Source organism: Ursus arctos, chromosome X, assembly GCF_023065955.2.
Source record: "Ursus arctos isolate Adak ecotype North America chromosome X, UrsArc2.0, whole genome shotgun sequence".
Classification (NCBI taxonomy): domain Eukaryota; kingdom Metazoa; phylum Chordata; class Mammalia; order Carnivora; family Ursidae; genus Ursus; species Ursus arctos.
Genome location: NC_079873.1, coordinates 118,200,806 through 118,224,583, shown reverse-complemented (window position 1 = coordinate 118,224,583; position 23,778 = coordinate 118,200,806). Strand labels below are relative to the sequence as shown.

Below are 23,778 nucleotides of genomic sequence, written 5' to 3'. Positions count from 1 at the left end.
GGACAGGTTCATTTCTGTTCATTCTTCTCTGATAACTATAAATAGCAAGTAAACATGTGTCATGTGGCTTTCTTCTTGACATGTACTTTTTTTTCTCCCCTCCCTCAGTGCCCTTGGGGAGAAGATCCACTCAGTGGTTTTATACCAAACCTGACAAGGCCTCAGTTGTCAGAGGAGGCACCAGGAGGATGTCACACATAGGAGTAAAACTGTTCCTAGAGCAAATGATGATGAGACACCTGGAGGTGAATGCATGCTTGTACCCACACATGGAGGCTTTGTGGGGGACTAAGGGGTCTGTGAAAGAGAACTCCAGTGAGAGTAAGAAATCCAGCCCACAAATGGACAGTCTTGGTCCTGAGAGCGCTCGCCAGCACTTCCGGAGCTTCTATTATCATGAAGCACCTGGACCACTTGAGGCTGTCAGCCAACTTCAGGAATTATGCCACCAGTGGCTGAGGCCAGAGATCCACTCGAAAGAGCAGATCTTGGAACTGCTGGTGCTAGAGCAGTTCCTGACTATTCTGCCCAGGGATACCCAGAACTGGGTGCAGAAGTATCGTCCACAGAGCATCAGAGAGGCTGTGGCCCTGGTAGAGCGCTTTCAGAGAGAACTTGGTGGAATAAATGATGAGGTGAGAAGATCCCTTATGTGGACCATGAAATAGGGTAAAGGTGGAATTATCCAGGTTGGGTGGCTGGGGGCAGGCAATGGAGGAACGAGGTGGATTAGGTCACTCTTCTCTCATTCCTTGAGGACAGACAGCCAGGCAGGATCTGAAATCACAGGTGTGCAGCAGTGGTAGGTGACAGGTTTCAGAGTTCCTGGCCATCTTTCTTGGCCTTGGAAAAAAGAAATGCATTTTGCCCTCTTTCGGGCCAGGGCGAACTGGGGGTGGTGGGCCTCGGCTGGCGTGGCCAAGGAGAGAGGACTTGAGTTCTTAGAAACAGAAATAAAAGGCAAGACAGAGTTGGAAATGGGGGGAAATCTGAAAAAAGAAAAAACCAAAACGCACAGCACTTAGAGATTGAAGGAGAGAGAGGGCAGCAAACAGAAGTATAAATCAGACAACTCTGGGAAGACTACAAAGGAAGAGAAGAAATGGAAAGAAAAAAGGGAAGCAGGGCTATGGAAAGAAGAAAACTGCCAAGAGGGGAGTGGACAGAATCGGTGCAGAGGGGTAGAGCCCTCTCCAGTGGGAGCGCCTATCTCTGGGCCAGGAGAAAAGAGCCTCCCTTGCCCTCCCTTAGTGGTCTGCCCTTGGCCTTGCTGGGAAGTGGGGAACCAGGGTATGCCCTTGGGGGATGGCAGCACGCTTCCTTTCCTTGGGAGCCCACTTTGAGGAGCACAGGGCAGGGTATATTTTTGGTGTTTTACTATAATGGAATCACGTGGAGGGAAGTAAGAGTCCAAACTCCTCCAGTTTTTCCTCTACCGCATCCCTTTTTTCCATGAAATCCTCGGCCATGGAAGGATTGGAAGATCCAACTGGCTGGGAGTCTTTTTTATTTTTATTTTTATTTTTTAAAAGATTTTATTTATTTGTCAGAGAGAGAGAGTGCACTAGCAGGGGGACTGGCAGGCAGAGGAAAAGCAGACTCCCCATTGAGCAAGGAGCCCTATGTGGGGCTCGATCCCAGGACCCTGGGATCAGGGCCTGAGCCGAAGGCAGATGCCTAACCAACTGGGTGACCCAGGCATCCCTGGGAATCTTTTTTTTTTTTTAATTCAACTCCTTCTGTTTTAGAGAAAACTGAGAAGTTAAAAATGCCCTTAGGCAAGGGTCCAAGGTGGGAAAGCAAGCCAGTGAAGGCGCTGTGAGAAGAGGCAGCATGCCCCCACCCTGCCAGTGGCCTGAGCCTCGGCTGGCTGCGGAGGGGTGGAGGCTGGCAGCAGCCACGGCTTTCTTCCTCTGATACCGATTTCCCCAGAGGATGTAGATGGTTCTTTGTGAGGAGATGGTGGCACAATATCTCTTTAGTTTTTTTATTACTTCCTTGAATGTCACGACTTCCCGAATCTGGGCTCTACTCTTGTTCATCCCTCCACCACCACCCCCGACGAAAAGTAAGTTCTGTGCTAATGAGGATGGGGATTATTTCTAGGTCACAGCCCATGACCTGGGAAAGGAGGCAGTGCCCTTGGGAGGAGCAGCAGTGGCCCCAGGCTTTAAGTGGAAGCCAGCAGAGCCCCAACCAATGGGTATGTTCCAGAAAGAATGTTGGAATACATACCGGGTACTACAGGAACAGCTGGGCTGGAATACTCACAAAGAAACCCAGCCTGTATATGAAAGAGGTGAGGAGCTTCATAATAATTCTCTTCTCCTGGGCGCTGTGATAGGAATCGGTTCAGCTGGCATGTCATGGGAATTTTCCAGGTGCCCAGCCTTGCCAGCTGTTAGGATGGCTCTCAAGTGCGAGGACAATAGGCCAATGGTGGGTGAAAGTGAGGGTCAGCCTGGGGTGCAGAAACGTCCAAACCAGAGATCCCTGGGATTCACACCGTGGACCTTGCTCCTTAGAAATTTGAGAGAAGATGGACTAGGGACAGGCGGGGTCCTCTCACCCTTCTATGTTAGAGAAGAAACGGCTCAGAGATGGGTCATCCTGGCAGAATGGGGAGAGAATTGTGCACCAGGAAAAAAATGATAAAAGACAGAAACCAGCTACATGGGAAGACCCGAGTCTTTCATTTTCAGTCACCTCTAATTCCTGCCTCGCCCGGTAAACGGTTTCTGAGAGGAAAAAAAAATTACGGATTTCCCTTTATTAATTTCTCTCACGAAATCTGGGGAAACAGTCAACTGTGAAGGTGAGCCATCCTTACTGAATTACTCCTGAGGTTCTGTGTTCTAGAAATCAGCTCAGGACATTTGTAAACATAAAAGAGAGAAATTTTCTCTGGCTCTTTTCCGTCCACAGCTGTGCCTGCTCAACAGATTCTAGCCTTTTCTGAGCAGAAAAGCACCCCAAACTGGAAGATGGCATCTGAGCTCATCTTGCCTGAGTTCCAGGTGAGCTGTACTTTCCAACTTTTTCAGGCAGCCTGCACCTGGCCTTGTCTGTGCTTTTCTCTGCTGCCTGTGACCCGCGGCGCTTGGCAGGTGCTCTGAGGCATGTTAGCCCCAGATGTTCACCTCTAGGCAACTAGGCTTGGCATGGTGGGGACCAGGCCCCTCCCACGCTGTTTACTGATCTCCGGCTTTTTCCTTTTCTGCCATCTGACTTTTCCCCCCTGAATCTTAATACTCTTCCTCGGTGACTGGCCTGCTGTGTAGTTCAGAGATGAGTGACAGGACGGTCTCTGTAGTGGCAAGTACTGAACTGAAACCCATTCTCTTCTTTAGAGCCTCTTGACGTTTGAAGATGTGGCTGTGTCTTTTTCGGAGGAAGAATGGAAATTACTGGACCCTAGTCAGAAGATCCTTTACAATGATGTAATGCAGGAGAACTATGAGACTGTCATCTCTCTAGGTAAAGATTCTCCCTTTCCTTTGTGTAGAAGCTGAGTAATCTGGCCGCAGTTTATGGAAAACTGTCTCCTGTGGAAGAGTCCCAGTGTTCCACTAGCTGTTTGGGTCTCATCTTGACAGTGTGGGGGAAAGGCAAGGCATATCCAGGTCATTCAGAATAGATCCTGACTACAACCGTGTCTCCCATCTTCTGCTCTTACCATCCTAGTCTAAGCTGCCTACTCTAAGCTGTCTAGACCCTGTCTGCTTCAGTAGCCCTGGATTCCCATTCCCCATCCCATTTCACGTGCCCTCCTGAGGCTTCCTTCTCCACTTCCTCCTTGTGTCTCCACCCACAACCAGAGTGGACTAGAAAGAAGGTACTGAATCTTAGATTCTGCCCATTTAAACATATGAAAGAGTCATTCACTGTTCCCGAAAAGAGCCTGGAATTAAGATGGCAGCCCATGACCTCAAGGTTTTATACTCAGAGCGTTATTGTTACCCCCTACACCTGAAGTGATCTGTTTAGAGCAAGGAGGAGAACCATAGAGCCAAGGTCCCCAAGAGTTCAAGGACAGTCTTGGAGAGTCTCCTACAGGTAAGTATATACATGGGAAGAAGAGAAATGTTCCTTTACAGGGGATTAACACTCAAGATTCTACTCCTGTGTTTTTCTTACTGAACTTCTTATTGAGATCATTGTAGATTCACATGCAGATTTAAAGTGTAATACAAAGAGAACCCATATACACTTTACCCAGTTTCCCTCAAAGATAACGTTTGCAAAAGGTATCATATAATGTCACAATCAGGATATTGATGTTGATACAGTCTTCTGACCTTCATATTTTCCATTTTATTTGGCTGTGTGTGTAATTAGTTCTCTCAAGTTTTTTTTTAAAGATTTGTTTATTTATTTTAGGGAGAGAGAGCGTGCGCGTGTAGGGGGAGGGGCAGAGGGAAAGATTCTCAAGCAGACTCCGCATTGAGTGGGGAGCACAATGCAGGGCTCGATCTCATGACCCTAAGATCATGACCTGGGTTGAAGTCAAGAGTCGGAGGCTTAACTGACTGAGCCACCCAGGTGCCCCTAGTTCTGTAAAGTTTTATTCCAAGTGTAGGTTTGCATATTTACCTCTGCAGTCAAGATACTGGACAGTTCCATTACCGCAAGGACCTTTCTTGTGCCCTTTTATCGTCACACACTTGTCTCCTGTACCTCACCTCATCACTGGCCCATGCCACCTACTAATCTGTTCTACATTTCTGAAATGTTACCGTTTCAAAAGTGTTACATGACTAGAACCATAAAATGTGTAACCCTTTGGCCTTAACTTTTCTCATTCAGAATAATTCCCTGGAAATTGATCTGAATTGTTGCATGTATCAATAGTTGATTTTGTTTTTAATACTGAGTAGCATGCCATGATATTGAGAGAACACGGTTTGTGTAACCATTCACCGTTGAAAAGAGATCTTTGCTGTCTTCAGTTTGGGGCTAGCGTGAATAAAGCCATCATGAGCATTTGTGTGCAGGATTTTTTATAGAGATAAGTTTTCATTTCTCTGGAATAAATGCCGTAAGAGTGCAATTGCTGGTTCATATGGCAATTACATGTTTAATTTCCTAAGCACGTGCCAAACTGTATTCCACAGTGACTGTACCATTCCACATTCCCAGCAGCAAAGGATGAGTGGTCCAGTTTCTCCATGTCTTGCCAGTGTTTATATGATCTCCATTTGATGTTAGCCATTCTGATCGGCGTGTAGTGTTATCTCGTTGTGGCTTGGATTTGCATTTCCCTAATGGCCAATGATGTTTTATAGCTTTTTATATGCTTATTTGCCATCTCTATTTTCTCTTCAGTGAAATATCTTTTACCCATGTTTTAATTGGATTGTTTTTTAACTGTTGAGTTTTGAGAGTTTCTTCTATATTATAGATTCTAGCGCTTTGTCGAAGATGTAGATTGCAAATAGTTTCTCCAAGCCTGTATATTGTCTTTTTAATCTTCTTCCCATGGGCTTCCACAGAGTAAAAGGTTTTTCATTTTGGTGAGGACCAATTTTTCATTTTTTCCTTGTATACATTGTATTTTGGGTGTCAAGGCTAGAACTCAGACTAACTCTAGATCCCTAAAATTTTCGGCTATTTTTTCCTAAAAGTTTTATAGTCTTATATTTAAGTCCATGATCCATTTTGGCTTAATTATCGTAAGAGGTGTGAAGTTTAAGATGAGGTTCATTTTTTGGCCTATGGAGGGCCAGTTGCTTCAGCTCCATTTCTTGAAAAGGCTGTCCTTCCTCCATTGAATTGTTGTTTTTTTTTAAGATTTTATTTGTTTATTTGTTTGTCAGGGGGGAGGGGAGCAGCAGGCAGAGGGAGAAGCAGGCTCCCTGCTGAGCAAGGATCCCAGGACCCTGGGTTCGTGACCTGAGCTGAAGGCAGACAGACACTAAACCGACCAAGCCACCCAGGTGGCCCCTCCATTGAATTGTTTTTGCACTTTTGTCACAGGGCAGTTGAGTATATTTGTGTGCATCTGTTCTGTTCCATTGAGCTCTGTGTTTGTGCCTCTGCCAGTGACAGTTACACTGTCGTGATTACTGCAGCTATGTAATAGCAAAGCCTTAGTATCAGTCAAGTAGACCGATTCTTCCCACTTTACTCTTTCTCATAAAATAAAATTCTCTTTTAGCCCTTCTAGGGCCTGTGCCTTTCCATGTAAATTTTAGAGTAAGCTTATCTATGTCTACAAGAAACTTTGTTGGGATTTTGCTAGGTATTGCATTAAACCTACGTATTAGTTTGAGGAGGATTGATGTCTTTACTACGTTGATTTTTTTGATCAATGAACACAGGGTGTGTCTATTTATTTAGGTCTTCTTTAATTTCGTCAACTTTTTGTAATTTTCAGTGTACAGATCCTTTATGTGTTTTGTTAAATATAGGCCAAAGCATTTCATTTTCACCGGAACATCTGTAAGTGGTATTATTTTTAATTTTGGTTTCTGTGCGTTCATTGTTTTTATATAGGAATGCCACTGATTTTGTGTTTTGATCTTGTATTCTGTGATCCTAGTAACTAACTTATTATTTTTGAGAGTTTTTTTTTGTAGATTCCTTGAGATTTTTACACATAATCACATTATCTGCGATGCCTTTTAATTTCTTTTTCATGCTGTAACTGCAGTGGCTCCACCTTCCTGCTGTGTTGAGTAAGAGTGGAAAGAGCAGACATCCTTGGCTTGTCCCAATATTATCATGAAAGCATTAAGTTTTTCACCATTACCTATTTATGTTAGTATGGTTTTTTGTTGTTGATACTCTTATCGAGTCAATATAATTCCTAACTTTGTGTTTTTATCATGAATGGATATGGAATTTGTGAAACACTTTCCTGTGTCTTTTGATAGAGTATGATCTTTAAAACCTTGATGATATGGTACATTATGTTGGTTGATTTCAAATGTTGAATCAGCTTTGCATACTTGCAGTAAATCTTTCTTGATCATGGTATATAATTCTTACATATTGTTACCATATTGTTACATTGTTTGCCAGTATTTTGTTGAGCATTTCTATATTTAAGTTCATGGGAGATGTTAGTCTGTAGTTTTCTTTTTTTTTTGAAGAAAGCTTTATTTATTTTAGAGAGAGCACATATGCGTGTATGAGAGGCGGTGGCGGGGGAGGGATAGAGGAAGAGAGAATCCTTAAGCAGACTCTCCGCTGAGTGCGGAGCCCGAAGTTGGGCTCGATCGCAGGACTCTGGGACCATGACCTGAGCCAAAACCCAGAGTTAGCTCCTTAACCACCTGAGCCACCCAGGCGTCCCCGTAGTTTTCTTTTTTAGTATTGTCTTTATATGATTTTGCTATCAGGGTAATACTGGCCTTATAAAATGAGTTGAGTAGTATTTCCTCCTTTCTGGAACAGATTGTAAAATTGGTGCTAATTCTTTAAATATTTGGTAGAATCCTCCAGTCATACCATATGGACTTGGATTTGGGGGGGGGGAAGCTTTTAAACTGTGAATTCAGTTTGTTTAATGGGGATAGTGCTATTCAAATGGTCTATTTCATGTTGGTTGAATTCTGTTAGTTTGTGGTTTTGAGGAATTGGTCCATTTTTTCCTAACTTTTAAAAGTCATGAACATAAGGTTGTTTATAGTATTCTCTTACCATCCTTTTATTTATTATTTTTATTTTTTTAAAAGATTTATTTATTTTTTTAGGGGGGAATGGGCAGGGGGAAGGGCAGAGAGAGAGAGGGAGAGGAAGCAAACTGCCTGCTGAGTGCAGAGCCTGAAGCAGAGCTTGACCTCAAGATCCTGAGATCATGACCTGAGCCAAAATCAGGAGTCAGATGCCCGATGGGCTGAGCCACCCAGGCGCCCCTCTTACCATCCTTTTAGTTGCTGCGGACTGTGCAGTGGCGTGTCTGATTTCCTGCCTGATACTGGCGCTTTGGATTTTCCTTCCTCTTATTTTTGTCCGTTGTGATAGAGGTTTATCAATTTTAATTTTTTTGAAGAACAAGCTTTTTGTTTGGTTGTGACTTTTGCTCTGATCTTTACTATTTCCTTTCTTTAACTTGCTTTGGGTTTATTTTTCTTTTTTCTCTGGTTTATTGAGGTAGAAACTATATTATTGATTTGAGACCTTTCCCCTTTGCTACCGTAAGCACTTGGGGCTGTACCTTTTCCTCTGAGCACTTCTTTAGCTGCGTTCCACATATTTTAATATATTGTAATTTCATTTTCTTTTTTTTTTTCTTATCTGTTTATTAAAAATTTTGTTTGGGGCGCCTGGGTGGCTCAGTCGTTGGGCGTCTGCCTTCGGCTCAGGGCGTGATCCTGGAGTCCTGGGATCGAGCCCCGCATCGGGCTCCTCCGCTGAGCCTGCTTCTTCCTCTCCCACTCCCCCCGCTTGTGTTCCCTCTCCCGCTGGCTGTCTCTCTCTCTCTCTCTCTCTGTCAAATAAATTAAAAAAAAAATTTTTGTTTTTTAGTCATCTCTACATCCACCGTGGGGCTTGAACTCATGACCCTGAGATCCAGAGTCACCTGCTCTACCGACTGAGCTGGCTAGGTGCCCCTGGAATTTGATTTTCCTTTTTTTCCTTTTTTTTAAAGACTCTATTTATTAGTGAGGGGGGGAGAGAGAGAGCACACAAGCAGAGCGAGCAACAGGCAGAGGGAGAAGCGGGCTCCCCACTGAGGAAGGAGCCAGATGTGGGGCTCTATCCCAGGACTCCAGGATCATGACCTGAGCCAAAGGCAGATGCTTAGCCAGCTGAGCCACCCAGGCGTCCCAGGAATTTGATTTTCATTCAATTATGTATTTTTAAATTTTCTTTGAGACTTTCTCTTTGAACCACGAGAAGTTTAGAAGTGTATTTTTTTTTTGTTTCCACATATTTTTTTTTAAAGATTTTATTTATTTATGTGACACAGAGAGAGAGCCAGCGAGAGAGGGAACACAAGCAGGGGGAGTGGGAGAGGAAGAAGCAGGCTCCCAGCGGAGGAGCCTGATGTGGGGCTCGATCCCATAACGCCGGGATCACGCCCTGAGCCGAAGGCAGACGCTTAACGACTGAGCCACCGAGGTGCCCCTCCACATATATTTTTTGAAGATTTTATTTATTTGAGAGAGAGAGCAAGAGAAAATGAGCATGAGATGGGGGAGGGACAGAGAGAGAAGCAGACTCCCCGCTGAGCAGGGAGCCCAATGTGGAGCTTGATCCCTGGACTCCAACTCTGGGATTGTGACCTGAGCTGAAGACAGAGACTTAACCAGCTGAGCCACCCAGGCGTCCCTTGTTTTCACATATTTTTTAGATTTTTCTGTTGTCTTTTTGTTTTTGATTTCCAGTCTGATGCCATTTTTGTTAGATTGCCTTTTTCACTCAGTTTGTGATTTTTTTTTTTTGGTTCTTGATCTGGTGGGTGATTTTTGATTGTATCCTGATCATTTTGTCTATTATGTTAGAAGAGTCTGGGTCCTTTTTAAATATTTTAATTGAACAGTCACCCTGTTTTAGTTTAGCACATAGGTTCTTTCCTACCTTTGTGGGGTATGCTTCCAGCGACAGTTAATTTTCAGAGCCTCTGTGGTGCTATTGTGGTTTCCTTGGCTTATATGGTGCTGGTAGGGCTCCCATCTGTCCCTGCTGGTGTCGCCTGAGGGTGAGGAAGGTATTTACCCAGGCCAGAGTGCCTCTCAGTGGGAAAGGGGAATCTCAGACCCGCAGGGATGAAGAGGGTTCCTGGGCCAGGCCACCGTGGCTAGGTGCCTTCTGCTCGTTCTTCCTGCCCACTTTGGTGTCTTCTAACTGGGGTTCTGATGCTGGCAGGCTTCCCATTCAGACTGGTGAAGAGGTAAGCCTTTCTAGGCAGCTTTGTGTTGCTAGGTTAAGGGCTGGAAGATGCTAGCGCGGGTTGCCTTCTTCTGGTGGCTGTGGGGATATAGGACACCCTGCTGAGTTACTCTGCTAGGCCTGGAATTCTCTGTTGGTCATGGCTTGCATTCTTTCATTGGCTTGTTGTTGTGCCCAACAGGGAGGATCAGGAGGAAATGCGTCTGTGCTGTTTTGTCCATATTGGACCAGAAATCACTTGTTCTGTGTTTTTTAAAAAGCAATCATCATTGATTTTTCTCTCCATTCCTATAGTTTTCTTGTTCTGGGACACAGACGGCTGACTCTTCTGTTTATTCCAACAGGGTTAAAGCTCAAAAATGACACTGGAAATGACCAACCTATATCTCTTTCTGCATTAGAAATACAAGCATCAGGAGGCAAAGTATTAAGAAAGGCCAGAATGAAAGTTGCCCAGAAAACAACAGGCAAAGAAAATCATGGTGGTACACGCAGGGTACGGAGACGGCACCGAGGTTTTCTAGGGAGGAAAAGAAAGAAACTTTCAACTTGTAAACAAGAGCTTCCAAAACATAAGGATCTTCAAGGGAAAGGCCATGCAGGAGAGAAACCTTTTAAGTGTCAGGAATGTGAGAAAAGCTTCAGAGTTAGCTCTGACCTTATTAAGCACCAGAGAATTCACACTGAAGAGAAGCCCTATAAATGTCAACAATGCGATAAGAGGTTTAGGTGGAGTTCAGATCTTAATAAGCACTTAATGGCACACCAAGGAATAAAACCATACAGATGCTCATGGTGTGGGAAAAGCTTCAGTCACAACACAAATCTACACACACACCTAAGAATTCACACAGGAGAGAAGCCCTTTAAGTGTTACGAATGTGGAAAAAGATTCATTCAGAACTCCCACCTTATTAAGCACCAGAGAACCCACACAGGTGAGCAGCCGTATACTTGTAGCGTATGCAGGAGAAACTTCAGCAGGCGGTCCAGCCTTCTTAGACACCAGAAACTCCACAGGAGAAGGGAATCCTGTCCAGTATCTCCAGTCTGAAGAAAGTCACCGTGTGGATCTTGACCCTAGAGGTGACAAAAGAGTGTAAAACTATGAGGCACCAATGATAGGAATTTGTCACCCATAGGAGATTTGGGAGGGGTTCATGTCCTACTTCACAGAAAGGAATCTAAGCTGTCTCTCGTGTTCAGCATTGTATCTTCAGTGCCTAGCACAAGACTGATACACAATGAGTACTTGATCAATAAAAGAGTGGAAATATAGCTATCATCTATCTATAGTTATCTATTCATCTGTCTATCTATCTGTCTGGTTACTCAGCTTCCCCACCCTCGGTGATCTAAGTTCTTCAGGTATCAGGTGCTCAGCAAATACATGATGGCCACGAGTCCTACTCTCATTCTTTCTCAAGAGAGGTGGAAAACAAGAGTATTCAGGTCCTCTGAAGGGAGCTTAGTGAGAATTACTAAGCTGGAGAGAGTTTCTATGGCTATCATTCTGTCGACATGAACAGCCAAGCCCAGGGCTGAGGGAACTTTATTCTCCAGCAGGAAGAGAGCGCTCGGTGTGTGCCCTGGGAGAAGTGCCCCCATTCCAGTGGCCGTTCCCGTGAGCGCCCACTACCGCAGTGTTTTCTGTCAAGGAGTTGCAAGCAGCAAGCGAAGGCCTGAATGCCGCCACAGACCTAGGGACCTTGCAAGTGCTTGATGTCTCTCCTGCTGATCCTCCCAACACTGAGGTATATAGAATGAAATGAGGAAGGAAGCAGTCTGGGCCCGCATCCACATACTTGTCTCTTTGTAGAAAGCCCAGGGCCGTGGGAAATGGCCTTTTTTTTTTTTTAACTTTTCACCATGTGGACTGGAGGCTTTCAGATTGGTGCCACACTGCTCCAGGGCCTAAAGGGAAGCCCATTTTTATGGCTGCTCAGCCACAACCCCATACACTTTGGATGCTCTTCAGCAAAGTCTGGAAGTTTTGTAAACGGATGTACTGAGAATGGCAAGGTGAGCCCCGTGGCCTCGGCACACATTGGATAGCAGGAGGGAACATCCAGAAGTGTCAGAGCAAAGTCAGGCCCGCGGCCTAGAGGGCTGCCCCCATGAGAACTAGGTCAGATGGAAACTGTTTTGTGATACTGGTAGTTTCTCTTCCTTCCCCATTGGCCTCAGGGATTATCTCCTGAGAAGACAATGACATGTCAAGGGCAGGGAAGTTGGAGGACATGGATTTATAGCTATGTCAGATTCTAGTTTAAGATGTTGGCCAAGGCTTTGATATATTTATTATTTCATAAAATTTTACTTTCTTAATGAAATGGAATGTTTCATATTAGACATGAAACAAAACTCCACAGTTACTAAATCACCCAGAGATGGCAGTCACTTTTTTGGCATAGATATCTCCAGATATTTTTTCCATCAAGAAACCCCTCTATGCCTGTTTTCAGGCTTGTGAAATGGGAATGATAATTCCATCCTTTCAGGGCTGCTGTGAGGATCAGATGAGATGTGAGCATGCCTCACACTGATGGGCCACAGTAGGTGTTCCATAAACATTTGGAATATTCTTCCTTCATCTTTCAGCTAGTTTTTTTTTAAGATTTTATTTATTTGTCAGAGCACGTACAAGTGTGAGCACATGCGCACAAGCAGGGGGAGCAGCAGGCAGAGGGAGAAGCAGGCTCCCCACTGAGCAGGGAGCCTGATGTGGGATTTGACCCCAGGACTCTGGGATCATGACCTGAGCTGAAGGCAGATGCTTAACCAACTGAGCCACCCAGGCTATTTTCAAAAGAAGATCAATTAGGCAGAAAAGTTGAGCATCCTTAATTAATGGTGTTTCCGTCATTCCCAGCTGTTTTTTTTTAAGATTTTATTTATTTATTTGACAGAGATAGAGAGCCAGCGAGAGAGGGAACAGAAGCAGGGGGAGTGGGAGAGGAAGAAGCAGGCTCCCAGCGGAGGAGCCTGATGTGGGGCTCGATCTCATAATGCTGGGATCACGCCCTGAGCCGAAGGCAGACGCTTAACCGCTGTGCCACCCAGGCGCCCCCCAGCTGTTTTTTTTTTAAGCCTTTTCGTGGTGGTCAGAAAGGTAGCCCATTCTTTTCTAGAGATACTTCTCTCTAGTCCCTGTGAAGCAATAAGCTAATGTCCCCATTGAGCTGGATATACTGCTAGCGAGTAACAGAACCAGAAATAGACTAGAAGCCCCCAACTTGACATATCTGCAATGTGGCCGGGAAGTGATGGCGAGGGATGGACTTGTGGACACTATTTGCACAATTAGGTGTATCCATCCTCAAGCTAATGGGAAAGGAAAGAGGTGACTAGAACGGCCACTAAAAAGAATGCAAGCACTAAGCCCAGAGGAGGAAGTGACCCAGAAGGAAAGGATCCCATTATATTCCTGAAGGCTTGGAGACCGACGGCCCCACCATCCCTTCTAGAACTATCTGAGACTGTGCTCTTGGAATTAAGGGGCAATTCAACTTCTTTCCGAGGGCACTCTCTTTGTGTGACTGTCCGGTACCACCCTGGACGACTGCTGTCATACCATCATTCAAAGGACCTTCGTTCAAGTAGCCTTTAGAAAGAGGAGATTGACTCGGAAATTGAAGGAAGTACTGTATCAGTGGAGCCAGGAGTTACTGCCTGCTTGATGGGATTCAGCAGAGTTCCTGAAAATGAGTCCGCAGAAGGCCACTCCTGTTTTCTTAAAGCTGCCAACCCCTGTTATCACACCTGTTAGCGTGAAAGCTCATTTTGGAGGTCCTCGTCTATACTGGCATCACCAGGAGAGGTAAAAACCAGGGAGTCTAGAGATTAGGCAGGAAGCCTGTTAGATGCAAATAGGCAGAAACAGGAAGAGAATTGAGGGTTCCCGGTTCTGAATTTAGACTCTACCGCCCATTGAATGCAAGGGCTCCAGGAAGAAAGGACATTCTCGTCCCTGTGGTCGTGGGACAGGATTTAGAAGTTGGGGCTCCTGGCTGACCTATCAGTACCAATTTTTCCCTTTCAGCCCTCTGACATAGCTTCCTAGGGCCTCATTCCCCGAGCATCCTGACCACTCGTGTCAGCCCTATCTCAGGAAAAGGAGGAGAGACAATGGGCACTAGGGAAAGAACGGAATAAAGAAGAGCGATGTTACGCTGCTTTATAGTGCCCGCCACCTCCCCAGCATGTGGCTAAGGGATGGCAGCTCCACTGCCTTTCTGAGGCCACGACAGGAAGACGGCACACAAAAGCTCGGAGACTGCAAGAACAGGCTGATTCGTCATCCAAGGGGCAGAGCGAAGAGGCAGAAGTTTCCCAAGTTCAGATCCCACGGGCAGAGACGGGACTGAGGAGACAAAGGCAGACCTGAGCCCGGTGTGAGGGCTGTGGGTTCATATCCCAGCGTCTGAGCTCCTGTCCTCAGGAAGCAAGGGGCATCACAGGGAAGGTGGGCTGGGCAGAGAGGAGGAGCAAGGGGCTGGGCGAGCAGAGGCCAGCCCTCCTCTGCCACTCGGGTCTACATCTGTAAGGCTGAGGTTGGAGGTCCAGGGCTCAGAGAGCCCAGTGCCACCCCTTGCTGTGGCCGAGGCACAAGGGCATGTCTGGGTCCAGGCCCGTTCGTGCAGGGCCCAGGTCTTTACCCTCTGTCTCCAAGCACACCATGGCACGGCTGCTACCCAAGAGCCTGTTCGGGTCCCTCCGCAGTGACTGCTGCAGTCGCTTAGGGTTGTATCCCCTACTCCAGTCACGTAGTACACCGGCACTGAAGGGCCCTGGGAAGCCGAGGAGACCACGCTCCTTATTTTACAGAAGAGGCAACTGGAGCTCAGGGGGTTTCCCTTCCCAGGGCCTTGTGGCAGCGGGAGGGATTGAAATAGTCTCCCCAGCCCCAGGCCTCTCTCTCCAGACGGGACGCATTCAGCTCCTGGCAGTGGCTTCTCGGAAAGTGTCATTCTTCAGCCTCTTGGCTGTCTCCCACAGGGCGAGGAATCCCTTCTGAGCGATGGTCTGCTTTGTTCTTGGAGGACCCCAAACCCTGTTCTCTCAAGCTAACCCCTCAGGTGGGAGGTTCCACTTCTGAGCTCTTTACGAAAGAGCTGCCCTGGTAACAGGCGGTGCCAGGCCTCCAGAAGTACGTCTTGTCCCTGTACATAGACGAGGACCAGGGAACCATCCTCCTACCCATTCTTCCGCCCAAAGGGGTCTGGGACTCATTGGGAGAGTCCCGGGAAGGGCTGGACGTGGGGGGCACGTCCCTGGAGAGGCAGCCTCTCCTCAGAACACCCCACCTCCTTATTTCTGAGCTACGTATTCATGAATCTTCCTCCAACACGGTGGTCACCAAGTCACTCTTCACTCAAGCTTCCAGCGGCCCCCAGTTCCCACATCCTTTATGTCCTGCTCCCTCCTCGGGTTTCCAGGCTCTTCTTCACCTGGCTCCATGACAGCCAACCCTCTTTCCTGTCCCCCAGCTCACAGATCTGATGCTGAGCCACGCTGTTAATGCACCTTCTGTTAGTCTTTGTTTTTAATCCCCCATAGGGCCTCCCGACCTGTCCAAATTCTTCCTTCAAATGTCACATCACATCTTCCTCCTTGCGCTTCCTAAACTCACTCCATACTGACTGTCCTCTTCAAACAGCATTTAAAACCCAGATTTTGTTAAAACACATTGCTGGGCCTCAGCCCCAGAATTTCTACCTCAGTTGGCCTGGGGTAGGGCCAGGAAGTAGGCATTTCTGACAAGTTCCGACCTGATGCTGACACTCCAGCACTCCCCCTTTGAGAACCACTGTCTTAGAACACCTCTCGTGTACTTTCTCCTGTGGGCAGAGATGTTCTTAGAACCTCAGGAGCTAGCAACAGCTACCCTGGGGCTAGATGTCAATACAAACTCCCCAGACGTATGGGACTGACCACTTTAGGGTTAAATGTGAACTTTGTCTGCACTTTACACTCCTATAATTGGCAAATCATTACCAAAAACTAAGCGTGGCCTTTTTTTAAATTTTTTTATTTTTATTTTATTTTATTTTTTAAAGATTTTATTTTATTTATTTGACAGAGATAGAGACAGCCAGCGAGAGAGGGAACACAAGCAGGGGGAGTGGGAGAGGAAGAAGCAGGCTCAGCGGAGGAGCCTGATGTGGGGCTCGATCCCCTAACGCCAGGATCACGCCCTGAGCTGAAGGCAGACGCTTAACTGCTGTGCCACCCAGGTGCCCCTAAGCGTGGCCTTAAAGGCTCTCGGTGTTTCCTGGGTTTCGAGGCTTCCCTCCCGTCTCCCTGATCTTGCTGTCTGTTTCAGCCTCTGGGACTTCCAGCATGCTGGCCCTCCTTGCCACAATCTGGACATGGGCCCACGCTGGCGGTGGGTCCTGGTGGATCAGTCACCACGAAGCTGGCTGCATTGCAAGGACCTCTGGGATCTGGTGGCCCCCGGGAGTGGCTCTGACCGAAACACCTTGGAAGCATCTCTGCAAAACTGGCTTTTCTCCTTCCCGGTGCTATGTCTCCTCCAACGTCCTGCCTGCCTGCCAGCCTTATGCAGCTCAGCCCACGTAGCATGCTGCCCTCCCTGGAAAATGACCTTGGCAGAGGTCATCGAGCAGCTCAAAACGATGCAATAGGGAAGCACAGGGGCCTGGAGGTCTCCAGGGAGATTGGCCTTTCTCTGAGTCCTCCTCACTCCTTCCTCATTTTGGAGATAGGTGGGGGCAAAAACCATCCAGTGCTCCAGAGGTGAACTTGACAATTGGTGCAATTAGGTAGACCCTGCACCCTTGCCCCTGTAGGTCAGCAGCAGCCTGGGTGCTTGGAGACGCAGTCTGAGGAGCCAGTTCTTCTTTTTTTTAAGATTTTCTTTATCTGAGAGAGAGAGAGAGCAAGAATGGGGGGGCGGGGAAAGGGAGAAGGGACCCCAAGATCATGATCCGAGCTGAAGGCAGCTGCTTAACCAACTGAACCATCCAGGCACCCCTGAGGAGCCGGTTCCGTGGAGTCCTGTAGTGACCAAGGTTCACTTGCGCCTGGCAGGCGGGCGTCAGGACCGCCCAAGGGAGATTGGGCATGGATAGTTTTACAGGAATCTATTTCTGAGTACTTAGTTCCATACGTTCTTCCTAAAACTGATGTGAGGAAAACCCAAAGGGGGGTTCTCCATCCCCACCCTCCCCTTCATCACCCCCTTCCACCGCTCTTCCCTGCTCTGGTCTTCCCATGGTGCATTGGCCCAGAGTTTAACGTGTCTGAGGAGCCAAAGAGGCATCAAAATATTCCTGGTTGGGAAACTGAATGACGAATGACTGGGCAGGGAATCCTGCATATCAAATAGTTTCCTGTGTTTTCCTTTAGACAGAATTGAAGAAGGACTTATTAATCAACTTATCAGCTGATAGATCATTGGGAAAAAATTGGTGATGGCTCAGTACTTGCTTTATGCCATATAACTCAAGGAAATTTAAAAATTTTGAGTGACCCTGCTATAACAAAATTCTGTCCACGCCCATTGACATATCCTCTCTGAAAATGAGAAATAGGGATATAATTGGTGATGAGCCAGACCTCGTTCTGGAAATAACTAATATTTATTCATGATATGAATTAATTTCAAGGAAGTCCTCTATATCATTAGGAGTGGGATTTTCAATAAATATGTATTTTTTTGTTTATAAGTACCCAAATTTATAATATATTTATGTTGTTTAATCAATAGTATTTAATACTTGTAATAATCAAAAGAAACACATTGACACTTAAAGCCTCATGGTCTTAGGACATTTTCCCCCTATTTACATGTATTTTAAAGGAAACTTACTGAAGCATGACACAAACAGAAAAATGCTCAAGTAGTAAGTGTCCAGCTCAGTGATCTCACTAAGTGAACATCCTTGTAACCATAACCACCACCCAGATCAAGAACAAGACCATTAGGAGCACTCTAGGAATGGGACGGTTGGGTCATAGGGCTTATATATGTTCAGCGCCAAAATGTTTTTCAAAATGTTTTTCAAAAATATACCAACCCGCATTCCCACTGGCAGTGTGTGAGGGTTTCAGTTACTCCTTGTCCCTGCCAACATTTGAAACTGGCTGTCTTTTTCATTTCAGCCATCCTGGTGAGTAGAAGGATTGTGGTTTTAATCTGCATTTCCTTGATCAATTAAGACGAGCACCTTCTCACGTGTCTAATATGTGACTAGTGAGTATTTGAATATACGTTTTTGCAAAGTGCCTGTTAAGTCTCTTGCCCGTATTTCTATTGGGTTCTTTTTTTCCTACTGATCTGTTGGATTCTGAATTTGAGTCCTTTGTTGGATGCATGTACTGCCGGTACCTTCTGCCACTCCATGACTTGCTGTTTCACTCACTTGATGTCCCCTAATGAAGAAGAGTTCCCCGTTGTAGTGTCTTCCAATTCATCAGTATTTTCCTTTGTCATTAGTGCTGTTGAAGTCTTGGTGCAGAAATGACCACCTATGCCAAGGTCATGAAGATATTTTCCTATGTTGTCATTTACAGGTCCTATTATTTTACCTTATACATTTAGATCTAAAATTCATCTGGAATTGACTTCTTAAACAAGACGTGGTATATGCAGTGGATAATTATATAGCCAAAAAAGGAATGAAATATTGTCACGTGGATACATGACGCAAAGGACACCTGCTACAACATGTGGATGGATGAACCTCAGAAAACAATATGCTAAGTAAAATGAATATGAAATATTCAATATTCAATATAGGTAAATCCATAGGGACAGAAAACAGATTAGCGGTTGCCAGAGGCTGGGGAGGCTGGGAGTCTCCTTTGGGGTAAAGAGAATGTTTTCAAAGCAGATGTGATGGAAGCACAACCTGGTGAAGGTACTAAGTGCTCCTTTAACTGTACATTTTTTTCCGAGGTCCATCCACGTTGGAGCATGTATCAGTTCCTCATTCCTTTTTATGGCTGAATTATATTCCACTGATAGATAGATAGACCGTATTTTGTTTATTCATTCTTCCACTGAAGGACGTTTGGCTTTTTTTCGTCTTTTGGCTTTGTGCATAGCGCTGTATGAAAATTCATGTATGAGTATTTGTTTGGATGCCTGTTTTCAAGATAATTGAAATAATTTTCAAACTAATTGAAAATCCAGTTCTTTCCGTATATACCTAGGAGTAGAATTCCTGGGTCAGATAGTAATTGTATGTTTACCTTTTTGAGGAAACCTCCAAATGGTTTTCCACAGCAGCTGTACCCTTTTACATTCCCACCAGAAAGTACAAGGATTCCAATTTCTCCACATCCTCACCAAGCCTTGTTAATTTCCATTCGTTTTTAATTATAGTCATACTAGTGGGTGTGAAGTGTTGTGGTTTTTACTTGCATTTCCCCAATGACTAATAATGTTGAGTATATTTTCATGTGCTTATTGGCCATATGTATATATTCTTTGAACAAATGTCGATTTGAGCCTTTTGCCCATTTTTTAAAATTGGGTGGTTTGTCTTTTTGTATTTGAATAGTAACAGTTCTTTATATATCCTGAATAATTGGCCCTTATTACATACATGATTTGTAAATATTTTCTCCCATTCTGGAGAAATGCATCTCTTTCTTGATGCACAAACGTTTTTACTTTTACTGAAGTCCAAGTTATTTATTTTTTCTTTAGTTGACTGTACTTTTGGTGTCATATCTAAACAAATTACTGCCAAATCCAAAGTCATGAAGATTTGACCTTTGTTTTCCTCAGGATTTTAAAGTTTTAGCTCTTTGAGCATTTAGGTCTTTGGTCCATTTTGAACTAATTTTTTATATATTGTAAGGTAGGGGGTTCAGCTTCATACTCTTTCATGTGACTATCCAATTGTCTCAGCCTCATTTTTTGAAGAGCCTGTTTTTCTTCATTGAATGATCTTGCACCTTTGTCAAAACTCAGTTGACTGTAGATGTATAAGCTTATTTCTGGACTCACAATTCTATTCAGTTTCTCTGTATATATCCTTATGCCAGTACTACATTGTTTTGATTATAATAAATTTTGAAATCAAAAAGTAGGAAGCCTCGGGGCGCCTGGGTGGCACAGCGGTTAAGCGTCTGCCTTCGGCTCAGGGCGTGATCCCGGCGTTCTGGAATCGAGCCCCACATCAGGCTCCTCCGCTATGAGCCTGCTTCTTCCTCTCCCACTCCCCCTGCTTGTGTTCCCTCTCTCGCTGGCTGTCTCTCTATCTGTCAAATAAATAAATAAAATCTTTAAAATAAAAAAGTAGGAAGCCTCCAACATTGATCCTCTTTTTCAAGGCTGTTTTGGCTATTTGACTTGTCTTGCAATTTCGTACCAATTTTAGGGTTGGCTTTTCTGTTTCTGCATAAAAAGCTATTGGAAGTTTGATAGGGATTGTATTGAATTTTGTAGATTGTTTTGTGCAGTATTGCCATTTTATTTATTTTTAAAGGTTTACTTATTTATTTTAGAGAGTGTGAGTGGGGGTAGGCACAGAGGGAGAGGGAGAGAGAGAATCCCCAAGCAGACTTCCTGCTAAGCTCAGAGCTGGATGCAGGGCTCGATCCCAGGACCCCAAGATCATGACCTGGGCTGAAACCAAGAGTCAGCTGCTTAACCGGCTGAGCAACTCAGGCAGCCCTAGTATTGCCATTTTAGCAGTCGGTCCATGAACATAGGATGTCTTTCCATTTTTCTAGGTGTATTAAAATTTCTCTTAGTAATGTTTTATAGTATTTATGTTACAACTCTTGAACCTCCTTGGCTAAATTCATTCCAATGTATTTCATTCTTTTTGCTATTACCGTAAATGGAATTATTTTATTAATTTACTTTTCAGATTGTTCATTGCTTGTATATAAGAATACAACTAATTTGGAGTGCCTGGGTGGCTCAGTTGGTTAAGTGTCTGACTCTTAATTTCAGCTCAAGTCATGATCCCAGGGTTGTGGGATTGAGCCCTGCTTAGGATGCTCTCCCTCTCCCTCGGCTCCTCCCCCCACTCATGTTCTCTCTTTAAAATAGAATAAATACATCTTTTTTTAAAGATCTTATTTATTTATTTGACAGAGAGAGAGAGCACAAGTAGGGGAAGCACAACCAGGCAGAGGGAGAAGGAGAAGCAGGCTTCCCGCTGAGCAGGCAGCCCAATGCAGGGCTTTATCCCAGGACCCTGGGATTGTGACCTGAGCCGAAGGCAGATGCTTAATGATTGAGCCACCAAGATGCCCCTAGAATAAATAAATCTTTTTTTAAAAGATTTTATTTATTTATTTGACAGAGAGAGAGACAGCCAGCGAGAGAGGGAACACAAGCAGGGGGAATGGGAGAGGAAGAAGCAGGCTCCCAGAGGAGGAGTCTGATGTGGGGCTCGATCCCGTAACGCCAGGATCACGCCCTGAGCCGAAGGCAGGTGCTTAACGACTGAGCCACCCAGGCGCCCCAGAGAATAAATAAATCTTAAAAAGAAGAATACAATTGATTTTTGCGTGTTGCTCTTTTATCCTGCAACTTTGGTGAATTTGTTTATTAGCTTTAGGCGTTGGTGTGTGAATTCTTTAGGATTTTCTATCTGTAAGATCATGAAATCTGTGAATGTAGTTATACTTTTTCCATTCCATTTTGAGGATTTTTCTGTTTGCTTGTCTGATTGCTCTGGCTAGAACTTCCAGGACAGTGTTACCTAATTTGTTGGTGTTCAGTTATTCATAGTGTTTGCTCATAATCCTTTATATTTATGTAAGGTCGCCACTTCATTTCTGATTTTAGTGATTTGAGTCTTTCCCCTTTTTTCTTTAGCTAAACGTTCGTCAACTTTGTTGGTCTTTTCAAAGAACTACCTTTTTGTTTTGTTGAATCGCTGTAATATTTTTCTGTTCTCTCTTTTCTTTATCTCCACTCTAATCTTTATTATTTCTTTCATTCTACTGGCTTTGTATTTAGTTAGATGATCTGCTCCTCCCCCCCTCCCCCTCCCCCTCCCCCTCCCCCTCCCCCTCCCCCTCCCCCTCCTCCTCCTCCTCCTCCTCCTCCTCCTCCTCCTCCTCCTCGTTTCTTAAAGTGGTAATGTCAGGTTACCAATTTGAGATATTTCTTTTTTCATGTATGTATTTACAGCTCTCAATTTCTTTCTTTTTTTAAAATTTTATTTATTTATTTGATAGAGAGAGTGCACAAGCAGGGGGAGTGGGAGAGGGAGAAGCAGTCTCCCCACTGAGTAGGAACCCAATGTGGGGCTCGATCCCAGGACCCTGGGATCATGACCTGAGCTGACGGCAGACGCTTAACCGACTGAGCCACCCAGGCACCCCTCTTGATGTCTTTGTGAGCACTGCCTTTGCTTCATCTCATAAGTTTTGTTACGTTGTGATTTGATTTCATACATTTCATTTCCTTTCTGGTTTCTTCTTTGACTCAATGTTTTTAAGAGTGTGTTGTTTAATTTCCACATATTTGTTAATTTTCCCGTTTTGCTTCTGGTTTTGACTTACAGCTCCATTCTGTTGTGGTCAGAGAAGATATTTTGTGTGAGTTCAGTCATTTAAAACTTATTGGGACTTTTTTGGGGTGACTTTTAAATTAAGTTTAATTTTTTAAAATGCTGAATATGAGATCTACCCTCTTAAAAATTGTGAAGTGTACAATATTATTGAATATATGTACAATGTTGTACAGTGGATCTCTAGAACTTACTCATCTTGCTTAACTGAAACTTTATGCCCGTTGATTAGCAACTACCCATTTCCCCCTGCCCCCTAGCGCCAGCCAACCACCATTCTACTCTGACTCTATGAATTTGACTATTTTAGATACCTTATATAAGTGGAATAACAGTATTTGTCTTTCTGTGACTGCCTTATTTCATTTAGCAGAATGTCTTCGAGGTTCATCCATACTGTTGCATTTTGCAGAATTTCCTTTCTTGTGTGGCATTTCTTTAAAATATATGGAACAGCTCACAAATTTGCATGCCATTCTTGTGTAGGGGCCACGCTCATCTTCTCTGTAAAGGGCCGGTTTTAGTATATGTACTGCTGAAAATCGCATCTTTCTTTTTTTAATGCTGAGTAATACTCCATTGCATGTATATGCCACATTTTCTTTATTCATCTGTCAATGGATATTTGGGTTGTTTCTACATCTTGGCTGTTGTGAATAATGCTTCCATGTACAGATCCTGACTTCAGTAATTGTGGGTAAAGACCCAGAAATGGGATTACTGATCATATGGTAGTTCTATTTTTAACTTTTTGAGAAACCTCCATATTGTTTTCCATAACGACTGCACTATTTTGCATTCCCACCAACAGTATACAAGGGTTCCAATTTCTTTTAATCTTTGCCAACCCTTGTTGTCTTTTTTTTTTTAAATAATAGCCATCCTGACAGGTGTGATGTGATATCTCATTGTGGTTTTGATTTACATTTCTCTGATGATTAGTAATTTTGAGCATTTTTTCATATATCTGTCGTTCCATTTGTATATCTTCTTTGGAGAAATGTCTGTTCAAGTTCTTAGCCCATTTTCTACAAAACACTGATGAAAGAAATTAAAAACCCAAATGAAATGGAAAGACACCCCATGTTCATAGATCAGAAGACTTAATATTGTTCAAATGTCCATATTTCCCAAAACGATCTACAGGTTCAGTGCAATCCTATCAAAATCCCATTGGATTAAAAGAAAAAAGAAATAGAAAAAAACCAATTCTGAAATTCATATGGGACCACAAAAGGCAATGAATAGCCAAGTCAATCTTGAGAAAAAAGGACAAAGCTGGAGGCATAATTCTTCCTTATTCCAAAATACATTACAAAGCTACAGTAATCAAAACAGTATGGTACTGACATAAAAGTAGACAGATAGACCAGTGGAACAGAATAGAGAGCCTGGGAATAAATCCATGTATGTTTGATCAACTGACTTA

General features: G+C 44.3%; 1 protein-coding gene and 1 non-coding gene across 17 annotated transcripts in view; one reads left to right on the top strand and one right to left on the bottom strand.

Moving 5' to 3' along the window:
- The window catches only part of ZNF75D (zinc finger protein 75D), a 72,666-nt gene that overhangs the window by 7,783 nt on the left and 41,105 nt on the right, over positions 1-23,778 (top strand). For 7 of the 16 annotated variants that reach the window (XM_057314968.1, XM_057314969.1, XM_048213610.2 and 4 more), the window contains exons 2-5: positions 109-635; positions 2,107-2,299; positions 2,926-3,017; positions 3,351-3,477. In XM_057314968.1, coding sequence (XP_057170951.1) covers positions 109-635; positions 2,107-2,299; positions 2,926-3,017; positions 3,351-3,477 — 939 coding nt within the window. Of the gene's footprint in view, positions 1-108; positions 636-2,106; positions 2,300-2,925; positions 3,018-3,350; positions 3,478-10,184; positions 11,117-17,967; positions 19,902-23,778 lie in introns of those variants that run through there. The other 9 variants (XM_044391615.3, XM_026520647.4, XM_057314948.1 and 6 more) reach the window with 4 other exon arrangements.
- On the bottom strand, positions 22,791-22,895 carry LOC113271033 (U6 spliceosomal RNA). The gene has a single exon (XR_003322036.1). It is a non-coding gene; the product is annotated as a U6 spliceosomal RNA (small nuclear RNA).